This window comes from Leucopleurus acutus, assembly GCF_964270905.1.
Source record: "Leucopleurus acutus genome assembly, chromosome: 8".
Lineage (NCBI taxonomy): Eukaryota > Metazoa > Chordata > Mammalia > Artiodactyla > Delphinidae > Leucopleurus > Leucopleurus acutus.
This window is the reverse complement of record NC_139151.1, coordinates 71,595,941-71,616,778: the sequence shown is the minus strand read 5'-3', so window position 1 is coordinate 71,616,778 and position 20,838 is coordinate 71,595,941. Positions and strand designations below refer to the sequence as shown.

The 20,838-nt window shown below is 49.5% G+C and overlaps 1 protein-coding gene across 1 annotated transcript in view; it reads left to right on the top strand.

Annotated features, from left to right (window-relative positions):
• Nucleotides 1-19,383, top strand: part of SERGEF (secretion regulating guanine nucleotide exchange factor) — a gene marked incomplete at its 3' end in the record, with an annotated part of 218,942 nt that extends 199,559 nt beyond the window's left edge. Inside the window, exon 11 of the mRNA XM_082845349.1 lies at nt 19,040-19,383. Coding sequence (XP_082701475.1) covers nt 19,040-19,383 — 344 coding nt within the window. The remainder of the gene's footprint in view (nt 1-19,039) is intronic.
• Nucleotides 19,384-20,838: the final 1,455 nt, after the last annotated feature.

The window sequence follows — 20,838 nt, the reverse complement described above, 5'->3', positions numbered from 1 at the left end:
GCAGTTCAGTTTGGTGGGAGAATGGACGTTGGTGGAGGTGGGCAAGTGTCAGCTATGCCTCTCTGAAACCTACTGGTTTGAACCCTATGTGGCAAAAGTCCTACCTTTGGCCTCATTCTACCCAGATTATGTCCTATGGCTTCCTCTCCTGAGGTATGGGAACTGATCTCCACACCTCACACTTCACGTCAGGTGGACATTTCTTGCTTTCTGTCTTGGTTCGTAGTTGTTTGCAGTACGCCCACTAGAATCATTGACCCTCTACAGTCCACAGAGAGAGCTGAAATCCAGAGAGGAAGGTGTCTGCCTAAGGTCCCCAGCAATATGGAGGCCATGGAAGACAGGGGTTAGAGCTTAGGATCTGAGACAGACCGACCTGGGTTCGAGTCCTGGCTGCATCACTTAGTTTTCCAGTGAGCCTGAGCCTCAGCTTCTTTAGGGGTGAAATAGGAATCTTGAACGTTCCTACCCTGTTGGGGTATTATGAGTGTGAAATGAGACCATGGAAGTAGTACAGCAGAGTTCTTGGTATATAGTAAGAACTCAGGAAATGTTGGTAATTAAGAGACTGGGAATTCCTTAACAATGGGGACTATCTTATTCATCCTTGCTCATTCCTCCTCTTACTTCCTTGCACAGCTGAGGCACCCAAATACTACTCCCTCTGGAATTGATACTAGAAGGATGTTTGTTAACTGGATGAATGCATGGATGCTCGAAATAAAGAACTGTTCACTTTGATGGGCTGTATGCTCCTGTTGAATGTTTTCAGCTTCGGTGATGTTTGGTCTGCATCGGACTGGAACCAGGCCAAGGCGAGAGTCTGTCCTGTGTAGCTCAGCTGCACAGTAAAGTGACTTGCTGTTCAGGTCCCATACCCACCAGCCCTGTGACCCAGGGCTTATACTCTCCAGAGCTGTGGGTTTCTTTTCTTTTTTTTTTTTTTTTTTGTGTACGCAGACCTCTCACTGTTGTGGCCTCTCCCGTTGTGGAGCACAGGCTCCGGACGCGCAGGCTCAGCGGCCATGGCTCACGGGCCCAGCCGCTCCGCAGCATGTGGGATCTTCCCGGACCGGGGCACGAACCCGTGTCCCCTGCATCGGCAGGCGGACTCTCAACCACGGCGCCACCAGGGAAGCCCTGTGGATTTCTTAAAGGACAGGTGGGGTCGTTTCCTCTTGATCTTTGGACACAATATATGGTATTACTGGTAAATGATGTATAGCTTTATAATATATGTTTCCATTCACACTCACACGAGTCTCACCGTAGCACTGGGTTTGTCCAGTATAATATCCCAGGTTGTGGATGGAGACCCCGAGGATCAGTAGCAGGGAGTGGCTGGTCCAAAAGCACGCTGCAGGAGGGGCTGGAGGAGGGGCATGGTCCCATCTTCTGACCCCAACGCTGGTGGTCTTCCCACCGGATGAAGTCTTGCTGGGTCTGTAGTTCTTCCTGGGAGATGATCCCAGTAAGGTGAGGCATACTGGGCTTGGCTCAAATGCCTTGATTTTGGTCACGGCCCCATCACCTTAAGGGGTGCAGCTCTTACGTGAGCCACCTCTCTCCTCGACGTTCTCACTCCCTGATCTTCCTCCTTTGTGTTTGTAGTGGGGCTGAGAGTGCTTTGGAAAATCTGAGATTCCAATTTAGTGACTGGGGAGAGAGACGTTGTTTTTAGCCAGTGAGGTATCCCTGAGCCACCTCGAGCTCAGCAAGGCTGCAGCCCCAGCAGGTCCAGATGTGCTGTGAATGACAGCCTGGGTATATCAGAAAGTACATGCCATTGTCCTAGAACACTAAGCATCAGAGCTGGAAGGGTCCTTGGAGATCAGTAAAGCTGCTGCCTTCGGTTCATAGGTGTGGAAACGGAGGCCCTGCGAGAGGTGGTGAGTCACCCAAGACCGTGTGCTAAGCTGTTGGCAGAGCCGCCCCATGCTCCTCTGAAAGGGCCACGCTGCAGCCCTGCCCGGCTGGTATTTGCCCTTGCTCTGAGTGCCTCATTTGAATTCATTTTAAAGCATCAGATTGTTTAAAAAGAGTTTTTTTGAAAGAACTGTGTATATCAGACAATATTTTCTGTAGTGTTAGTTTTTTAAATTGTTTATTATAAAAGTAATTTCATTGAAGAAAATGTGGGTAATACAGAAAGGTTCTATTTAGAAGATAAAAACTGAGTGATATTAGTACATCTCAGAATCACCCTGTAGGCAGGTTGCTGTTTTTTCAATGGAGGCTTTTAGACCAGTGGTCCCCTGCACCCTGTAACCTTTGTGGAAGTTTAGCTAAGAGAGTAGGAGAGTAACAGTCCATAGAGACCTCTAGGGACTTCATTTAGTTCTGCAGACTTCAGACAGGTAGATGTACTACTAATGCTAGTTGTTGCCATCTGTAGAGTCTCTTCCAGGTAACAAACCACTTCTTCATAGGTGTTCTCATTTGATTATTTGATCATTATAAGAATCCTGTGAGGTAGGGAAAACAAGTATTATTTTCCCAATGCAAATGAACAATTTGAGCCCCAGGGAGATGAAGTAATTTGCTCAAGATTACACAGCTAGTAAGTAGAAGACCTATATACTTCAAAGGACTACTTGGCATAAAGACAGCAGAAGGCACCTAATAAATATTGGTGAGTGAATGAATGAATGAATGTAGGGGAAGGCACTAGAAATCATCTGGTCTGGTGGTTTTCAAACTGTGCTCTGGGAAGCCCTAGAATTCCATGGAGCCAGTTGGGGGTAGTGGGAGGTGGAGTTGATGGGGCTCTGAGCCCCTCACCCCTGCTCCAACCGGTGTTATCCATTTTACCTACTGGGTAAATTGAAAACAATTTAGCTAATCAAACTCCTACCCCAGTGGTTCTCAAACGCTGGTGTGTATTACAGTCTCCCCGGGAGATGCTGACGGTTGGCCTAAGGTGGGTGCTGGGACTCTGATTATTAACAAGTACAGATGGCATCAGGCCATGGTTGAGAAACAGTGGCCTACTTCTTGGAGTTGAGGAAGGTAAGACCCACAGAGAAGCAGAGAGTAATCCTCAGTACCTCATCTGCTGCCCTTCCCCCTGTACCACAACTGCAGCTGAGCCAGAAAGCAAATCACGTAGCAGAGAACAACAGAACAGTTTCCATAGCAATGCCTCATGGTCTGTGCCTGTCAGGACACCTCAGACAAACACTCGTCTGAACCCTCAGCCAGAACTTGTGTGAATCTTATCTACTTGTTCCACGCAAGGGGTCTGGGGGATGGGAGGAAAGAAGAGGGATGGATGGCATGCTTTTGTCATGTGCCCCTGTACTGGGGATTCTCCCCAATTTACCAACAGCTGGCAGCAAGATAGAGCAGACCAAGGAGGGCTAGGAATGGATTCTGGGCAAGAGGCATGGGGCCATCGCAGCAGCGGATGGGGAGATGTGGATGGGAGCAAGGGCCATCTGGGCATGTATCATGTGATGGGCATGTATCATGTGATGGGCATGTATCATGTGATGGGCATGTATCATGTGATGCACATTACCTATTCATTCAAAAAAAGAAAAAGTAAAGGACATATGATCGTCCTTATTTACAGTGAAGAAATCAAAGGTCAGACACACACCTCTCGTGACAGAGGCAAGATCAAGTCCAAGTCTGTCAGGCTCCATAGCTACTGAGCAACAGTTGCTTTCAAATTCTCTGGCTAGTGAGTGAGGACTTGGGATATATACTGCCCAGCTGGCTCCTCCTTGTCTCAGGAAGGGGAGGGTCAGCCTACAGGCAGCTAGGTAGGTGCTGGTGCTCATGCAAAGAGCTGAAGTGGACTGTGTGAGGACATGGTTGGTCCTAGAGCTGCAGGTGGAGTCTGTCCAGTCTTTAGCTGTAATGTCTCCCTTCCCCCACAATTAGGGTTCCGGTGCCCTTCAAACCACAGGTGCCTTCGACATGGGCTGTCCCGACTGCCCCCTCCAAACTCACCCACTGCAGGTCCTTTGGATTGGTGGCCCCTGTGGACGGGCTGCCCAGCTCTCTGACTTGGCTTCGCCTCAAGGAAATGAGCTTCTCCCGGGGCAAGTGACATCCATTCATTTTTAGAATAGATGTTCATTGAGCACCTTTTATGTTCCTCTAACTGTTCTAAGTGCTGGGGATGCGGCAGTTGAACAAAATGAAATTTTTGCTCTCTTGGAGTTGCCCATTCTAGTGGGGAGACAGACAAATAGGTATATGATGGGGTGTGACATGCTATGAAGGAAAATAAAACAGTGTGAGGTGTAGAAGGATGGGGTTGAGTGGTCAGGGAAGGCCCTCTGAGAAGGTGACATTTGAACGAAGACCCAAATGAAAGGAGGGAGAGAAAGAACCGTGTGGATATCTAGGGAGGAGCATTCCAGGCACAGTGAACGGCCAGTGTGAAAGCTAACTCTGAAAACGTGCCTGTCCAGTTGGAGGAACAGCAAGGAGGCCGGTGTGGCTGGAGAGGAGTGAGTGAGGATGAGAGTGGCAGCAGTGGAGGGAAGGGAGCTGGGGACCAGATGGTGTGGAACCTTAGAGACCAAGAGCCAAGCTTTGGATTTCCTTCTGAGCTGGGGTGCCACTGGAGGATTTGTACCCTGGGGGCACATGCCTGGCTTCAGCCTTAGAGCCTCCAGCCCCCTTGTCTGGGAAGGGAATCTGTCACCTGGGACCGAGCCCACAGGAGGCTGAGCAGCCCCTGCTGGGGACGTGAACAGTCACACAGGCAGGGAGCCCAGCGACACTTGCCAGGCCTCCCCAGCTGCAGTTGTTTCTTCCAGGCCAGGGCTAAAGGGTCTCTCGGAGCTGGCTACCTCCAGGCCCCCATGTCTGGGTGGCCTTACACTCCTCGGAGTTAGAAGGCATCCCAAAGAGAGTCTGGTGGCAGGGCTGCAGCATTCCTGGTGCCTGCACTCCATCCTCTGCGAGTGCCGCTTCTCCCGCTGACGCCCCGGCCCAGGGGAGGAGCCCTGCGCCTGTGTATCCCAGCCCAGCAGCCTGGCCACTCTCCAGCCTGAGAGAAGAATGCTGCTTCCCACAGGACCAGTGGGAGAACTCGGGCTGGTGGGTTATAATTATCCAAAGTGCTAATTTTGTTTCAAATGTTATGTGTTTTTTATGAAGTAGGGACATTCACGAAAGAAATTTATATATTAGCCCATGTAGTATGCATTTGTCCCAGTCGTGCACTTCATTCAAGAAACTGGAATTCAGAGTGATAAAGGCACCATATATTGACCCCATCGAATCATAAGCGCACCGAGCTGCCCACTGCTCACCTGGTAGCTCCTGCCATTCGTTATTCCCATGGTTTCCCGCTTCTCACTCAGGTCATTCATTCATCTCTAATGAGTACTTCCATCTTAAAATGTCCCACACAGAACTCTTGATTTTCTCCCCAAGCCGACCCCTCCCCACAGGCTTCCTCACCTTGATAAACAGCCCAACTCTCCACCCATCGCTCAGGGAATCCATCTTGAACCCTTCTTTCACTTACTCCCTGTGAAATTCCATCAGCAGGTCCTACACGCCCTACTTCCAAAATAGATTGTAAATCCAGTTGTTTCTCTGTCCCCACTGCCACCAGCCCACTCCAAGCACCACCCAGTCCTGCCTGGCCTGGTCCTCTGCAGTGCAGGGGCCTCCTGAACCATCTCCCTCTATTTTGTCCTTCACCAAGTGGCCTTTTCAAATGTAAGTCAGACCTGATCACCCACTGCTTAAAACCCTCCAGTGGCTCCTCAGCCTCCCCACAAAACACTCCTGGCCTCCCCCCAGCCTTCCCGAGGCCCTGCCTTCCCTTCACGCGGAGGCCTGCCTCTCCCCTGGCTCTTGGCCCCAGACCCCACTGGCCTCCTGCCTGTTCCTGAAACCGGCAAGACTTCCCACTTCAGGCCTTTCTGTTCGTCGTTTCCTCTGCCTGGAAAGCCCGTCCTCCAGGTGATTGTATGGCTGGCTCTTCCTCAACTTTCAGGTCACAGTTCAGAGGCCACCTTACCGGAGAGAACTTCCTACCACCTGTCCGTCTAATCATATCACTCTGTTTTGGTTTCTTCATAACTCTTATCGCTAGCCACCTGCTGATGATTTGTATGTCTGCTTGCTCGTTGGTCCCTCGTTAGAACGTAAGCCCCTTGAGGACAGGAGCCTTGGGCCTCGGTCGCTGCTGTACCCCTCCCACTAGAGCCGTGCTTGAACCTTACGGGCACTCGGTAACTGTTCATCCACTCACTTATTCATTCACCTCTGGTACATAAAACCAGAGGTAAATAGGTGGAGCACAGAAGAATTTTAGGGCAATTAAACTACAATGATGGATAACATGTCTTTATACATTTGTTCAAACCCATAGAATGTACTACACCAAGGGTGACCCCTAATGTACACCATGGGCTTTGGGTCATAATGATGTGTCACTGTAGGTTCACTGATTGTAACAAATGTACTGCTCAAGTAGGGGATGTGGATAGCGGGGAGGCTGTGAATGAGTGGAGGCAGGGAACTTTCTGTACTTTCTGCCTAATTTTTCTGTGAACCTAAAACTGCTCTAAAAAGTAACATTTTTTAAAAGAAAACAATGCATTAATATAAATTGAAAGTATTAATCCCTTAGTTGTTTCCTATTTTGTACTATAATTTTTTTAATGTCATGAAGTTCAATAAAAGTTGACTGTCTGGAAAAAAAAAGATAAATAAGAGACAGACTGTATCCCCAAGGGGGTTTGGTCCTTTTGAAGAATCAGCCGCTGCCTTTCTGGGCGTACATTTTCCAGGGCACCCGTCTCCCTGCGCTATCACAGTGGGATGGGTGGCCACCTCCTAACCTAGCATTTGTACTGTGTAGGAGCTGTGTAGCAAGTGGATTGGGCTAAATTGGGCACAGCACCCAACCCAGAGCAGACACTCAGAAGGTATTTATGAAGTGATTGGAAAGCATAGGAAGAATTCCTTCTCAGGTTTGTGTCATCCAGTGGCTTCTCAGTGGACTCTAGTGCTCTAACCTCCTAATCTGTGTGTGGTTTCTTCTGGACCTGCTGCTGGGTTCCGGGACAGACCTTCTTACACCCACCCCCATTACTGCTTTAGCTCCCAGCCTCCTCTCCTGCACATGGGTTGTTCCCAAACAGGTGTGGGGAGAACAGTGTTGAGAGGGTCTGCTGTGACCAGGCTCCAGGAACAGCAGCAGGCCGGCTTCTCCGGGCCCCAGAGCTGCATTGTGCCCCTGCTCCTCCGCTGGTGCCCCTCAGAGATATTTGTTGCAGACATCTTGAAATTTCCGGTCAGGTCCAAACACCAGCACCCAGGCCAGGCTGCAAGGAAACATAGTACAGCAGCTCCTGCAGAAACAGTTTAGTGCTGGACATGGGCTATGGGGAGAGTCAACGGACTGGGACTCCAACACGGCTAATGTGGCTTCAGGCTAAACTGATACAGACAGCCTCTGGGACCAGGTGTGCATCTAGATAGAGCCCTTGGCCAGTTTGGGGAACGTACTTCTAGAGGGATGATGACAACTTGGAACCTACCAAGAGGAGGGGGCCCTGACTGGCCATGGAGGCAGGCCACCAGGTTATACAGAGGGATGATATATCACCCGAGTTAAGAAGTCTAAGAGGATAGGAGAACCATGTGCAAAACACTTAAAGGGGTTAAACTCCACAGGTGCCATGCTGTGCCCTTACTGCTCCATCGCCAGAGCCAGAGCCCTGCTGGCAGCACCGGACTCCACCTCGGGCCTGCTTGTTCACAGCCTCGCCCTGGAGCCACATCCCAGGGCATGCTCCTCCTCTGGGACCTCTCCCAGAGTCTGTTTTTTCATGAATAGAATGTGATCAAAATACCTCCTTCCCAGGGCTGCTCTGTTAAATGAGATGGGTCACGCAGAGCCCTTAGCACAGTACATGGTCATAGTAGGCCCTCGAGAGGCTGAGTTGCCTTTTCTGTTCCTTCTCCCAGCGCAGCCAAGAAGCCCAGAAAGCTAGCAGTTCTGACAGAGAACACAGAATTCAGAAAGACAGTCTGTGGGGAGGAATTCAGTTGTTTATAAAACAGGCCAACACGTTTCCACCTCGTAAGTTCTAAATCCATCATCCCTAGCTCCCTAAATCTAAGAATAGTCACCCAGTGGAGCCAACGTGCCGCAGCACGCTCTCTCCGCAGGTGACCGCGGCCGCGCAGCCACGGCAGCCTCAGCGCCTCCTCCTGCGGTGGGAGTGGGGAGGGCTGGCCTCCGCCCCTCCCAGCTTGGCTGTTTCTGAACCTGTCTCAGATTCAGCTTTCTTTCCCTTCCAGATCCTTCCTCACTCGGCTGTTTTAACCATCAAACCTCAGTGATACAAAGGGGGAGATAGCAGTGGGAAGGTGTGTAGGGGGGGACCTTTGGTGAGATGCTGCCCCACTTCTGGGCCTCAGTTTCCTCTTATGTAAAGGGATAGAGAACTACTGAGAGAACTGAACAACGTTTTAAGCTACAAGAAGTTCTAGAGCAGTCCCAGCCTTGCAGCCTCAGAACGAGACCTCTGAGGGCAAACCCATCAATTCAACCCGTTTTTATTTATCCTCTGAACCGGGGCCGCTCCTCTGTCAGGTCTGAGGGAGCCAGCCTGAGGACCTGGGTGTGTGGCCCCCTCTTCTGCTCTTCTGCCTACACCTTCCTTCTCTCTCTCTCCCTCATACGCATCCGTACCCACCACACCGCCGCACAAATTCGCCAGGCTCAGAAGGGCACTTGCTCTGTCTCATCCCAGAATCTGCCCACTGTTAGGAATGCCCTCGCCAGCTGGGGGCTCAGGACCTCTGGCGCAGGCCACCTGCCACTCTCCAGGGTGGCCTTCCAGTCCTTACGGTGTTCTTCCTGATGGTGAGCAGAAATCAGCCTGCCCGTGGCGTCTCCTCCCCACATCTGTGGACTCTCTTTTAGCCTCTGGGAGAGAAGAAGACAGCTCCGTGCTCTTGGTAGCCATTCATTCATCTGTGTGTTCGTTCATTCAAACAACAGGTATTAGTACTAATGAACTGTTAGTACAGTTTCAGGTGCTGAGAAATAGTAGCAAACAAAGAGTCCTGCTCTCAAAGAGCTTGTGTTCTGGTCAGGAGAGAGATAATAAATAACCACTTAAAAATATAAAGAAAAATAAAGCAAGTGAGGAGACAGAGATGGGGTGGGACGTAGATTGCTACTTCATATAGAGTTGTCAGGGAAGGCCTCTCAGATAAGGTGACATTTGAACAAATACATGACAACACGAGGGAGTGAACCTGTGGACATCAGGACAAGAGCATTCCGACTGCAGGAACGGCAAACGCAAAGGCCCTGAGGCCAGTACTGTTTGAAGAACAGGAAGGAAGTCAGTGTAGCTATGGTGACGTCAGCAAGGTGGAACTTGACAGGACATGAGGTCCAGGAGGAAGCCAGCTGTTGTTTATCTGAGTCAGAGGAGAAGCCATTGGAGGATTCTGAGCAGAGCAGTGCCATGTCGACTTAGTGCCAGGTTTTAACAGGATCCCTCAGGTTTTGTGTAGAGAATACAACAGAAGCAGCAGAGAGGGCAGGTAGAAAGCCCTTGCAGGAGTGCCAGTGTGAGGTGATGGGCTGGTGAGAAGTGGCCAGATTCCAGCTGTGTTTAAAACATTACCTTCCTAAACCCCTCATCTTTTCTTACTCGGTGGATGGCCACAGCGTCCTCTCTGGCCTCCTTGCCTTTAGCCCTCATCCCCCATCTCTTCCTGTCACCCCATTCTCAGTGCTGTCATGGATCCTTGTCTGGAAAGGACCCCAGGCCAGCCATCTTCTACTTAGCCTTCCCTGAGGCAACTTTGGCTACAATACCAAAATATCTCCAGAGTAACACTGGGGGCTAACAGCCCCACTTCCTGATTCTGGAATGGCTTCCTCCTGCTGCTTCAGATCCTGCCTCGAGGGCATCTTTGGCCCTGGAGAGTGATGGATGGTCTACTAATTGAAAGGGTCCTGCACTGACAGTGCCTCTTCCCTCAGACTGGCCCATTGGGACCGTTGTCCTCACAGCCATTCTCTAGGCCGTTCTGTTGTAGGAGCTGCCCCTCTCTGGGCAGTGTAACCAGGGACAGAGACTCACAGCTCTCTGTTCTTGAGGCCGGTGGCCAGGAGGCAGCTCTGGTCACAGATCAGGGAATAAAGACAAGCAGCCAGGCACAGGACTGGAGTTGATCTCAGCATTATGTGTGTGTATACTCCTCCCCTGCTGCTCTCCAGACAGAGCAGGGGGCTCAGAAAGACTGTGGGCAGGGGAACAGCCCAGAGGTATTCACTTCCACTCAGTAGCTCTATCCTGAGTGCCTGTACCATGTGCCTGAGGGCTGATTGGTGAGCGTGTCCTGCTCACAGCACCTGGCTCCCATCCCCAGCTCACAGTTACAAATAGAAACACCTCGAGATCCAGGAGGAGTGTGGTATGTGTGCTAAGAGAGCTCTGGGTATCTTAAGAGCTCAGAGGAAGTGAAATTAATAGCCTTCTAACAGCCCAGGAGGACCCAGCCCTACACCTGCCCACAGTTCACTCCTGCAGCAAACAGGATGCCATCAGGATCAATGAAGGCAGCTCAGAGTGAGCAAATGTCAGTGGGTACCCTCTATTTAAGACTGGTAAACTCTTATTCATCCTTCAAAACCCAGCTAAGAATTAACCCCTGGAACTTTCAGTGTCACCTGCCTCCCCTCCCAATAGAGTGTATCATCCTCTCTATGCTACCTCTGTCGGTTAGAAATACTGTTATTTTTTTGATCATCATCCTGTGTTATTGCTTTTTAAAATATATGAACACACAACAAAGAAAATCTCAGTTGCCCTTCCCCCATTTCTCCCTCTCTTCCTCAGAGACTATTCTCTGTTTGGGATGTATTCTTCAGGATCTATACATACAGAAATATATAGGGGCTTTGCATAAATTGAATCATACTCTCTATATTGTTCTGCAGCCTATTTTCTCTTAAAAATGTCTGCAATATCTTGCCATGTCAGGCCACAGAGTGCTACCTCATTATTTTTATTTTTATTTTTTTGCGGTACGCAGGCCTCTCACTGTTGCGGCCCTTCCCACTGCGGAGCACAGGCTCCGGACGCACAGGCCCAGTGGCCATGGCCCACGGGCCCAGCTGCTCCGCGGCATGCGGGATCCTCCCGGACCGGGGCACGAACCCGCATCCCCTTCATTGGCAGGTGGACTCCCAACCACTGCACCACCAGGGAAGCCCTACCTCACTATTTTTAATAGCTGTATATTATTCAACAGTAGGGTCAAACTGTAGTTTCTTTACACACTCCTCTGTTGATGGGTATTTAGGGGTTTCCCCCCCAGTCTTTCACGATTACAAACAATGCTACAGTAAACACCGTTGTGCCAGCCTCCTTGCGTACACATGCCATTGGTCCCTGTAATCGTCATTCCCCATGGCTGTCTACCCTAGTGGCCTGGGAGCCCCAGGGCAGAAACTGGATTTTCCTCTTCGGGGTGTTTTGTCCATACAGGGCCCAAGCCAGAAGAGGCGTCCACATGATGAGATAAATGGACTCATCTGAGCAAAATCACAACTGTGTGAAAGGCCTGGGTGAACTCAGGGAGCAGCAGCAAGCCCACGGGGCTGGAACAGAGGAAAGAGCGGTGATGCGGCCAAGAGGGACAGGCTGCCCTGAGAGCCAGATAAGAGGCCCATTGTAGGTAGTGGGGAGACAGGAAATTGTTCATGGGAAGACCTAGTTCGTGCTGTGTTTCAGCCTGGTTTCCCCCACCCAGGCCCCCTACCTCAGAAGAAACTAGCTTTTGTAATTGTCCAAGCGAGAGAGGATCAGAACCTGAACCTCTTCTTTCTGTCCTGAGGTTGCCACCTAGACCCAAAACACTTCAGGAGGCCTGAATTCCTTGCTCACAGCAGGACCTAGGGACCACCAATTACTGCCCAAAGGGTGGGATACTCATGAGCTTGGGCAGCTAGACACTCAGAAGTTTCTTCCAAATTTGCCCGGCTCCAAGGCCAGCTCCGTCCACACTGGCATTGACCACCTGCCCGAATCCAGAGACTTCCTCTGCGTGAGGCACTCAGACCTCACCCCTCCTGTCTCTCTCTCTCTCTCTCTCTGCTTGGTGTTGCAGAAGAGCGCCCTGCCTGGTGCCCGAGGTCCTTGTGAGGCCTTGTGAGGCCTTGTGAGGCCTAGGTCCTTGACAGGCAAGAGACAAGGTGAACCATTGGCTGCCTAACTTTTCGCACCATCCCGCCCTCCTCTCTCCACCCCACCAGATGCGGACGGGGGTGGGGTGCGGCAGGGCGTGCTGCAGCTGCCTCTGCCTCAGCCCCAGCGCTCACAAGGGCTCGGAGGGGTTTCTGCTCCTCCGCAGAGTGCTTCTCTCACCAGCTGCAGCTCTGGCCTGCCATCACTGACCTTGTTCCTGTACAAGTGCGCCATGACTCTCTACCTTTTCTTCATTATCTGAGGAACAGAGGTTTGGCTAGAGAGGACAATATATATTAACAGAAGAGGTTCTGGAGTCCTACTGCCTGGGTTTCAGTTCAGCTCTGCTTCTCACCAGCTATGTGACCTTGCACAGTTCATACCACCTCCCTGGTGTGTTAGGCTGTACCTCACAGTCTTGTTGTGAGGATTTAGTGAATTAATACGTATAAAGTGCTTATCACAGGGCCTGGCATACACTAAGTAGTCGGTGACTTTATTACCGTTTTGGAACTGGTGAAGGAGCCTGAGACTCAGGGGTCCTGGATCCTAGTCCTGACTAGGGCGGCCACATGACCATGGACAAGTTCTTTCACCTCTCTGAGCCTAGTTTCCTCATCTGTAAAATGGAGGTAAGAACACCTCAGAGAGTTGCTGTGAGAATTAAGGTAACATTTATTTGAAACTGAGAAGCACCATCCCTAGGTTGTAGCCCTCATTTTCATGGTCAGAAATGGCAGCTAGAGCTCCAGCCATCACATCCACATTTCCAGGGACAGGATGGAGGAAGGGGCAAAGGGCACATGCCATCTGTCTTTGAAGGAAGGATCCCATAAGCTACTACAGAACATTTCAGCTCAAATCTCATTGGCCACACCCTGCTGCAACAGAGGTTGGGAAATGTAGTCTCCATTCTGTGGTTCAGGGACAACCAGGAGTTTCTGTCACACATACTCAGGTGTTTGCCCCTCCTAGGCAAGACCCTCCAGCAGAAACGCTGCCACCTTCCTAGAGTTGGGCTGCAGTCCCAGCACCATAAGGCCCTGTGAGGACCCAGGTTGCCAAGAAGCTCAAGCAGGTGCCACGAGACCTGAACAGATTTGGGTACTGTGTCCAGCCTGTGCTGGGGACCCTGCCAGCCCTGAGGTTCCGCTGCCTGCAGGGCTCTTAGGCTGACGCAAGTGTGGTGGGCCATGAGCTTCGTCACTTGTCACAGCCTGCATCAACTCCACTTAGCCCCATGAGCAAGGGCCCAAACTCTGAAGAGGCTAGGGAATCCCTCTGTAACTATGAGCTCTCCACCCAAGGCTCAGCCATGTGCCCCGGGGCCAGTAAAACAGATCTAGACCAATCAGATGGGATCTCAGTGTCCTCAAGAACCTGGCGAGTGCCGGGCACACTGCAGAGAGTCCTCTGTCATGCCAGGAATCATCATGAACTCACCTGTTTCGAAAACTGGGTGTCCCGTATTCCAGTTAGCTTAGGAAGAGGCTTATCATGGGCTGTCCTTCCTCTCACCTCTACAGGAGAACAGCCTGCATAGTAGCATCTTGCTGAGTCCAGACGGCCTTTCCATCTTCACTGTGCCGCTGAATAGGTGGCCCTAAGTGAGGGTGAGGGACAGGGGGTGTGCTTGAAAGATATTCTAAAATGCTGGAGGAGCTCAGAACTGAAAAGTGTCCTGTGTGAGTCCTTCTGTTACTGGGATGGCCCATCTTTCATTCTCCGAGTTCAGCAGCCTGGTTTCTTTCTATGGGAGGTTTGTTTAAAGTGTTGGGGAACCCCTGACTTGTCATTCCACCCTAGGCCTTCCCATCTGCTGGGAAGGTTTGCCACCAGCATGGCCTTCCTTGCCTTTTCCTCCTTTCCCCATGGTCTGCTTCATACGTGGGTGTGAGCTGTCACCGTGTGTCAGGCACTGTGCCAGGGCATTAAATGTACATCAGCACATGCAGGCCTCCTCCTAGCAACCCTGTGAGGTAGCTGGGGACAGACGTACCATTGTCACACAGCTGTGTGGTGATGTGGGACCCAGGACAGCATAGCACAGTCCACAGTATATATTATATATATACCAGGGGCTGACGGAGTACAACCCACGGGCCTGCTGTGTACGGCCTTGCGAGCTAAGAATGATTTTTAAAGGCTTGTAATAAAGAATAAGAATATGCAACAGAGACCGAATGAGACCATGGAACCTGAAGTATTTACTGTTTGCCTTCATAGAATAACTCTGGCGAGCCCTGGTATAGAACAGGCAGAGTTTAGCACAGATGCCGGAGCCACACTGTCTGGGTCTAGCGCCTCAGTTTCATTAACTATAAAATGAGAATAATCTATAAAACATGGCTGCCTCACAAGGTTGTTAGAATTAAATGAGATAAAGAATATAAAGCACCTAACCTTGAGTCAGCTTCTTTGGAAGTACTGGGGGAAACTGTACCTGAGCCTTTGCCAGGCTTCTCAACCCAGTGGGCTACCCCGGCCCCAAACAGGCTTCCTTAGAGCGTTTCCTTTGGCAGGAGGAGAGGGACCTGCCAGCTGCCCGTTGTGCCGCGTCCTGCTGGTAGGTCAGCGCTGGCTTCCTCCCACCCCCATTCCTGCTGACCGTCAGCTGGTGCCACTCACCAGGGCTGGGCGCAAAGCCCATGCCAGGTGCCGAGCTAGGCCCGCAGGTACCAAGCCTGTTCCATTCTCCACCTCATGCCTCAGATCCACCTGGCTGAAACTCCTGCTTAACTGCAGGACTTGTGGCCTGGGGTTCATCCTCTCTGTGTGCATTTCCTCATTCATGTGCCAAACAGGCAGACATCTGTGTTTCCCCAAGCCCAAGCTTTTGGCTAATGATTGCCTTCCTACCAGGGAAAAGGAAAGAGAAGGGTAATCCTGGGCCAGCCAGCCTCCCTCTGTGAAAGAGCGGTCTGCAAAACAGATTTTCAGTGGTTAATGAGTGAAATGTAAAGATGTGTTAAGAAACTCAGATCATTGAAAAAAATCAAAAGAATATTTTCTGATCTGGTTAGGGATAGGCTTTCAGTTCTTACAAACTATGGAAGAAATGATAAGATAAAAAAACAAGAAATTGTACCACCTAGAACCATAAACTTTATGTTTTACATCAAAAGACCTAAAACAAAATTTTAAATCAAACTGAGAAAAAATAGTTATGCCAGATATGGCATAGAATTAATATTCTTAAAATAAAAATCTTTAAAACAATAAGGCTCTTGAGAACAACAACAGCAGCAAATTGTCATTTAGTACAGTAGTGCCCCCTTATCCGCAGTGTTGCTTTCAGTGGTTTCAGTTACCCCACTGTCAACCACAGTCAGACACTATTAAGTGGAAAATTCCAGCAATAAACAACTCTTTGAAATTGTGTGCCATTCCAAGTAGTGTAATGAAATCTTGCTCTGTTGTGCTCCATCCCACCCAGGATGTAAATCAGCCCTTTGTCCAGCCCATCCACACTGTACATGCTACACGCCCATGAGTATAGGAAAACCCAGTATACATAGAATTTGGTACTCTCCATGGTTTCAGGCATCCACTGGGGGTCTTGAAAAGTGTCCCCTGCACAAAAGGGTGGACTACTATACTATGTATTTTATATATACTTGCTCATTTAATCCTTATAAATGAATAAATATTTATAACCTTTATGATAAAGGTACTATTATTATCCCCATTTAACAGATGAGGGGACTGAGGCTTAGAGAAGCTAAGTAACTTGCCCAAGGTCACGGCTAATTAATGGAGAAGATGGGATTGAACCCAGGCCATCTGGATCTTGGGTCTGAGCACTTAAACTCTTCTATATGAAACAGGAAAAATGTATTAAGCAGACAATACACAAAAGAGGAAATTCAAATATGTGAGGAAAATAAGAATTACTTTTCAATTTCTGTGGGAATCAGAAAAGTACAAATAAACATAATGAGATACCGTTTTTGTCTTCAAATTAGAAAAGGTTCTTAAATACTATAATAACTAATGAATACTGGCAATGCTGGAGTGATACAGGGTCCCACAGACTGTTGTAGTTGTATTCAAGTGGCCTTTCTGCAAAGTATTCTGGCAGTACTCAAAACAATACTCAGGAATCTCAAAAATGTCCATACCATTTGACCAGGAATTCCCATTCTAAGAATCTAATTTGAGAAAATAGAGATGTAGACAAAGATTCACGCACAAAGATGTTCATAGAAATGTTATACAAAATAATGAAAAATTAGAAACAGCCTATCTATCTGATAATGGGATACAGGTTAAGGAAATTGTTTAATCTCCATAATGGGCAATTAGGCAGTCATTTTACATAAATCTGGACAACAAAAGAGACCATAAACAAAGTGAAGAGACACCACAGACTCCTGGGAGAAGACACTTGCAATGCTTATAACAATTATATAAACAAAAGAATATACAAAGAATACTTATAAATCAGTAAGAAAAAGGCAAACAAAGAGCAAAACAGGCAAAGAATGTAAACACGCAATTCATAGAAAAAGCAATTTAGGGCTAGTAACATAAAGACATGCTCCATCTCACTAGTAGTCAAGAAAATGCAAATTAATCACATGTACTTAATCAGAATAGCAAGAGTCTTAAAGGCAAAGATAGAGGGAAACGAATTCATATCCGTTGCTGATGGGACCATAAATGATGGGACTACAGCCATGGTGGAGAGCTGTTTGGCCACACCTGGTAAATGTAAACCTGTGGTTCCGCCACAATCACACTTCTAGGGATCAGTGTGCACAAACACCAATTTGTACAAGGATACGTGTTCCAGGATGTTCACTGCAGTGTTGTTTGTAGTAGCAACAGTAGTAATAGTATTGTAGTAAAATATTATGGTATATTATATATTGTAATATATAATGTGTAATGAAGTAGCAACAATTATCATCATTAAAGAACTGTCCATCAGAAGGGAAATGGATGAGTAAAATATGATTTATGCATAATGGGATATGTACTATGCACAGTTAAAATAAATGAACTAAATCTGTAACTATCAGCTCAGAGAGATTTCAAAAACAATGGTATAAAGAGCAAGTCATAACAGAAGACACATATTTGAATGACACTACTTATGTAAATCTTTAAAACAAACTAAAATTTTTATATAATATTTAAGGACACATACACGTAGAAAAATATAAAACAAGCATGCAAGTAACGTACACCAACTTCAAACAGTGGTTACTTCCAGGAAGGAGGGAATGGATGGAGGGCCAAGGATGGGAGGTGGGTCTTAAACTGTATCTTTATAACTGATTTATTTTTTTGAAGGTTGAAGCAAATATGGCAAAATGGTAACTAATGTTCTGAATCTGATTGAGGAATATGTCTTTCTGTTAAATTATTTTTTGTACTTTTCTGCATATTGAGCTTTTTCAAAATTTCAAACAAATTATTTTTAATTTACTTTTTGAACAATTCCCAAGTTCTGTGGAGAAATGCTTGTGTTATTAAGGCATAAAAACAACACAATATATACACAAATATTTACAAGTTTCACAAATTGAAAGTTTGAAAGAGATACCTAAAATATTCATAGCAGTGGGCAAGATTCTAGAAGTCTGCTTTTCTTTACACCTACCCATATTTTTCTTTTTTTTCCCCTTTTTACCATGAAGATGTATTACTTTTATATCCAGAAAAAAAAATTTTTTTTAAACAACTACAGAAAAGTGTGAGCGAGTTTAGTTAGGGTCCAAAACCCAGGAAGAGGTGCTGTGATGGGGTGGGAGCATCACAGGCTGTCAGAGAGACCTGTGCTCGAATGCTGGCTTGGAGGTTGGCCGTAGGACTCTGAGTTCTTCAATCTTTGATCTAGTCAGCAAACCCCTGTTGAGCCGCAGCTGGGGACCAGGCGCTGTGCTGGAGACAGGGCAGTGAGCAGAACATATGCGTTCTTTCTCTCACTGTAGGGCAGACAGTCTAGTGAGGAGGGGATAGTAAACACATCACCACCCGGACCATCCATCCGCTGCCTGTGAGGGAAAGTACAAGGGCGATGACAAGAGTCCAAGCTGATCGGGTGCCGGGGAATCTGGCCTCTGAGCGTGATTTCAACAGATTCTGGAGGATGGGGGTTGTGGAGCCCAGCAAAGCCAGGACTCAGAGGGAAAGGCCGGCCCCACAGGGCATATTTCAGGGACTGAAGGAAGGCAGGGGTTCTGGCATGCAGTGGGGCGGGGAGAGTTGTGCAGGGGGACCCCAGCAGGCTGGTCCGGAGCCAGATCACTCAGGGCCTCACAGGCGAGGAAAGGCCTTTAAGGGTGGGGGAACTCAGTGAAGGGTTGAAGCAGGGGAGTGACCTGGTTAGATCTGCATCCTCAGAGATTGTTTTGATGCTCTTTGAAGATCAGAGTTGCTGGCGAGCAGCCCAGTTAGTTAGTTGGCTACTGGTGTGGCCCAGATGAGGGAAAATGGGGTTGGGATCAGGGTGATGGCAGTGGAGATGGAGAGGTGTGGAAGGATTTGAGAGACTTTCGGAGGCAGAATTGGCAGGTCTAGGATGGTGTGTGCGTGTTTGTGGTGGGGGGAGATGCAGGTGTGGGGGTGGGAGGTGGCACTGAGGGAGGGGCCACGGAGGAGAGCCAGGTTTGGGACCTGAATGGTTGTGGGCTGGTGGGAGTGAAGAAAAGAGCAGACTTAGGAGGGCAGGGGAGGAAGCAGAGATGGCGAGCGGGCCCCCAGGTGTGGCTGAGCTTTGGTTTCTTCCTGCGTAAACTGGGGGTTTGCGGTGACACCTGTGCCCCCAGGGTGAGTGTTTTGGCCCTGTTCCCCAGAACCGTGTCTACAGCAGTCTCATCTCTCCCTCGCAGGCGGGACGTGTTACTCTTGGGGCTGGAACGAGCACGGCATGTGCGGGGACGGCACCGAAGCCAACGTCTGGGCCCCAAAGCCCGTGCCAGCTCTGCGGTCATTGTCGGGACTCCGCGTGGGCTGTGGGGCCGGCCACTCCCTGGCCCTCTGCCAGCGGCCAGCCCTCCCTGCCCTGGGCCAGCGCCCCAGGGACACTGATCCTTTCCCAGATGCCACCAAGGAAGCCGGATCTCAAGAAGCCATGGGCCAAGAGAGAAACTGGAAAGACAGACATGCAGAAGCTTCTCCCCAAAGCCAATCTGACAGGTTCAGAAACGGGGGGCTTGTGACAGAGACCCTTTAATAAAGCAACTTTACCCACCCAAAGTGTCCCCAGAGAAATGCTTTGTCAGGTTGCGGTGCTGGCCTGCGAAGGATTCAGGAGGCACTCTGGGTGGGCTGACCAGACGGGAACGATAGGAGCCCCGTGTCTGGGCTCAAGGAATGGACATCCTTTCTGCCCAGCATGTGAGAATGAGGGTTCAGTCCTCACCCAAGGACGTGGGAAGCAGAGGAAGGCTCCAGCCTGTCCCTAGCTGGTGAGGACAGAAAGCCCAGCTCTGTCCCCAGTGGTTGTTTTGCCCCAGCAGGCTTTGATTCAGCAAGACAAAGGTTCCTATAGGCCATGCTTAGGGCAGCCACAAGCCTCTCCTGGGGTCTCATTCTCAGCACCCAGAGCATGTAGTTTGCTGGTTCAAGGATATCGAGGAACCCTGATCAGGTGGCTGGTTACTTGGACAGGAAGGAGTTCTTGTCTTGGTGACCAGGACTAAGGGAGAAGGCTCTGGAGGGAGGGTGGGGGGTGGAGGAAGTATAGATGAGTAAGTGGAGGAAGAGACAAAACTTCTGGAAAGACCGGGCAGAGGAGATCCCTGGGACAAACAGAGGAATCTAGAACCAATGAAACTCCCAGGATCAATGTCTTCATCTGAGCCAGGAAGGACTCTGGAGCTAGTCTGTGTGACTGGAATTGCCAAGCTGTAGTTTCGGGTGAGGGACAGACACAGCGTGGGAAGGGGGTTCTGCAGGGAAAGACCCTGACCCCTGACATCTGCCCCCAGGTCCTGGCCTCTGCAGGAGGAGGGCCCTCACGTGAAATGGGGAGCAGGCCAGACCCCAGGCCTCAGGCTTCCCCGGGTGGCAGCTGTGGCTCTGGGGGACATAGCAGCTTTCTCTCTGCTGTGGCTGGCAGCAGGCCTTTGGCCAGAAGGCCTCAGAAAGTGGCTTTCCCCCGAGGACTGAGTGGCAGTGTCTCCAGCTAGCCAGCCAGGGTTGTGGCGTGTCCCACACCACCTCCCTCTGACTCAGGAGAGCGTTTGGATCTGGGAGCACTAGGCTCCAAGGGCTTGAGGATGTTATGAAACCGCAGGACACCACAGCTGGAGGACCTGTAACGACCTTCTAGCCTAGTGGCCGTCAAACTGCATTCTAGAACCCTAGCAGTCTCCTGAGACTGACAGCATTCTCCTGAGAACTCAGTGGCCACCTTTTGGGCTGTGGGGAAACGAAGGCCAAGTAGACAGAGGTCTGGGTCCCCCCCCCCCACCTTATTCACAGTAGCCACATTTCAATCTACACTGTATAACAGGCTTCACGTAAGATTTCACTTGACAAAGGGGTCCTTGAGAAAGTTTTAAAACCACTGATCTTATCCAACGTTTTCATTGTTCATGTGGGAAAACAGAGGCCTAAAAAGGGGAAGGGACCATGTCAAGGCCATACACCTCACTCCTGGCCCAGGGTCCTGATTGGGAGGTGA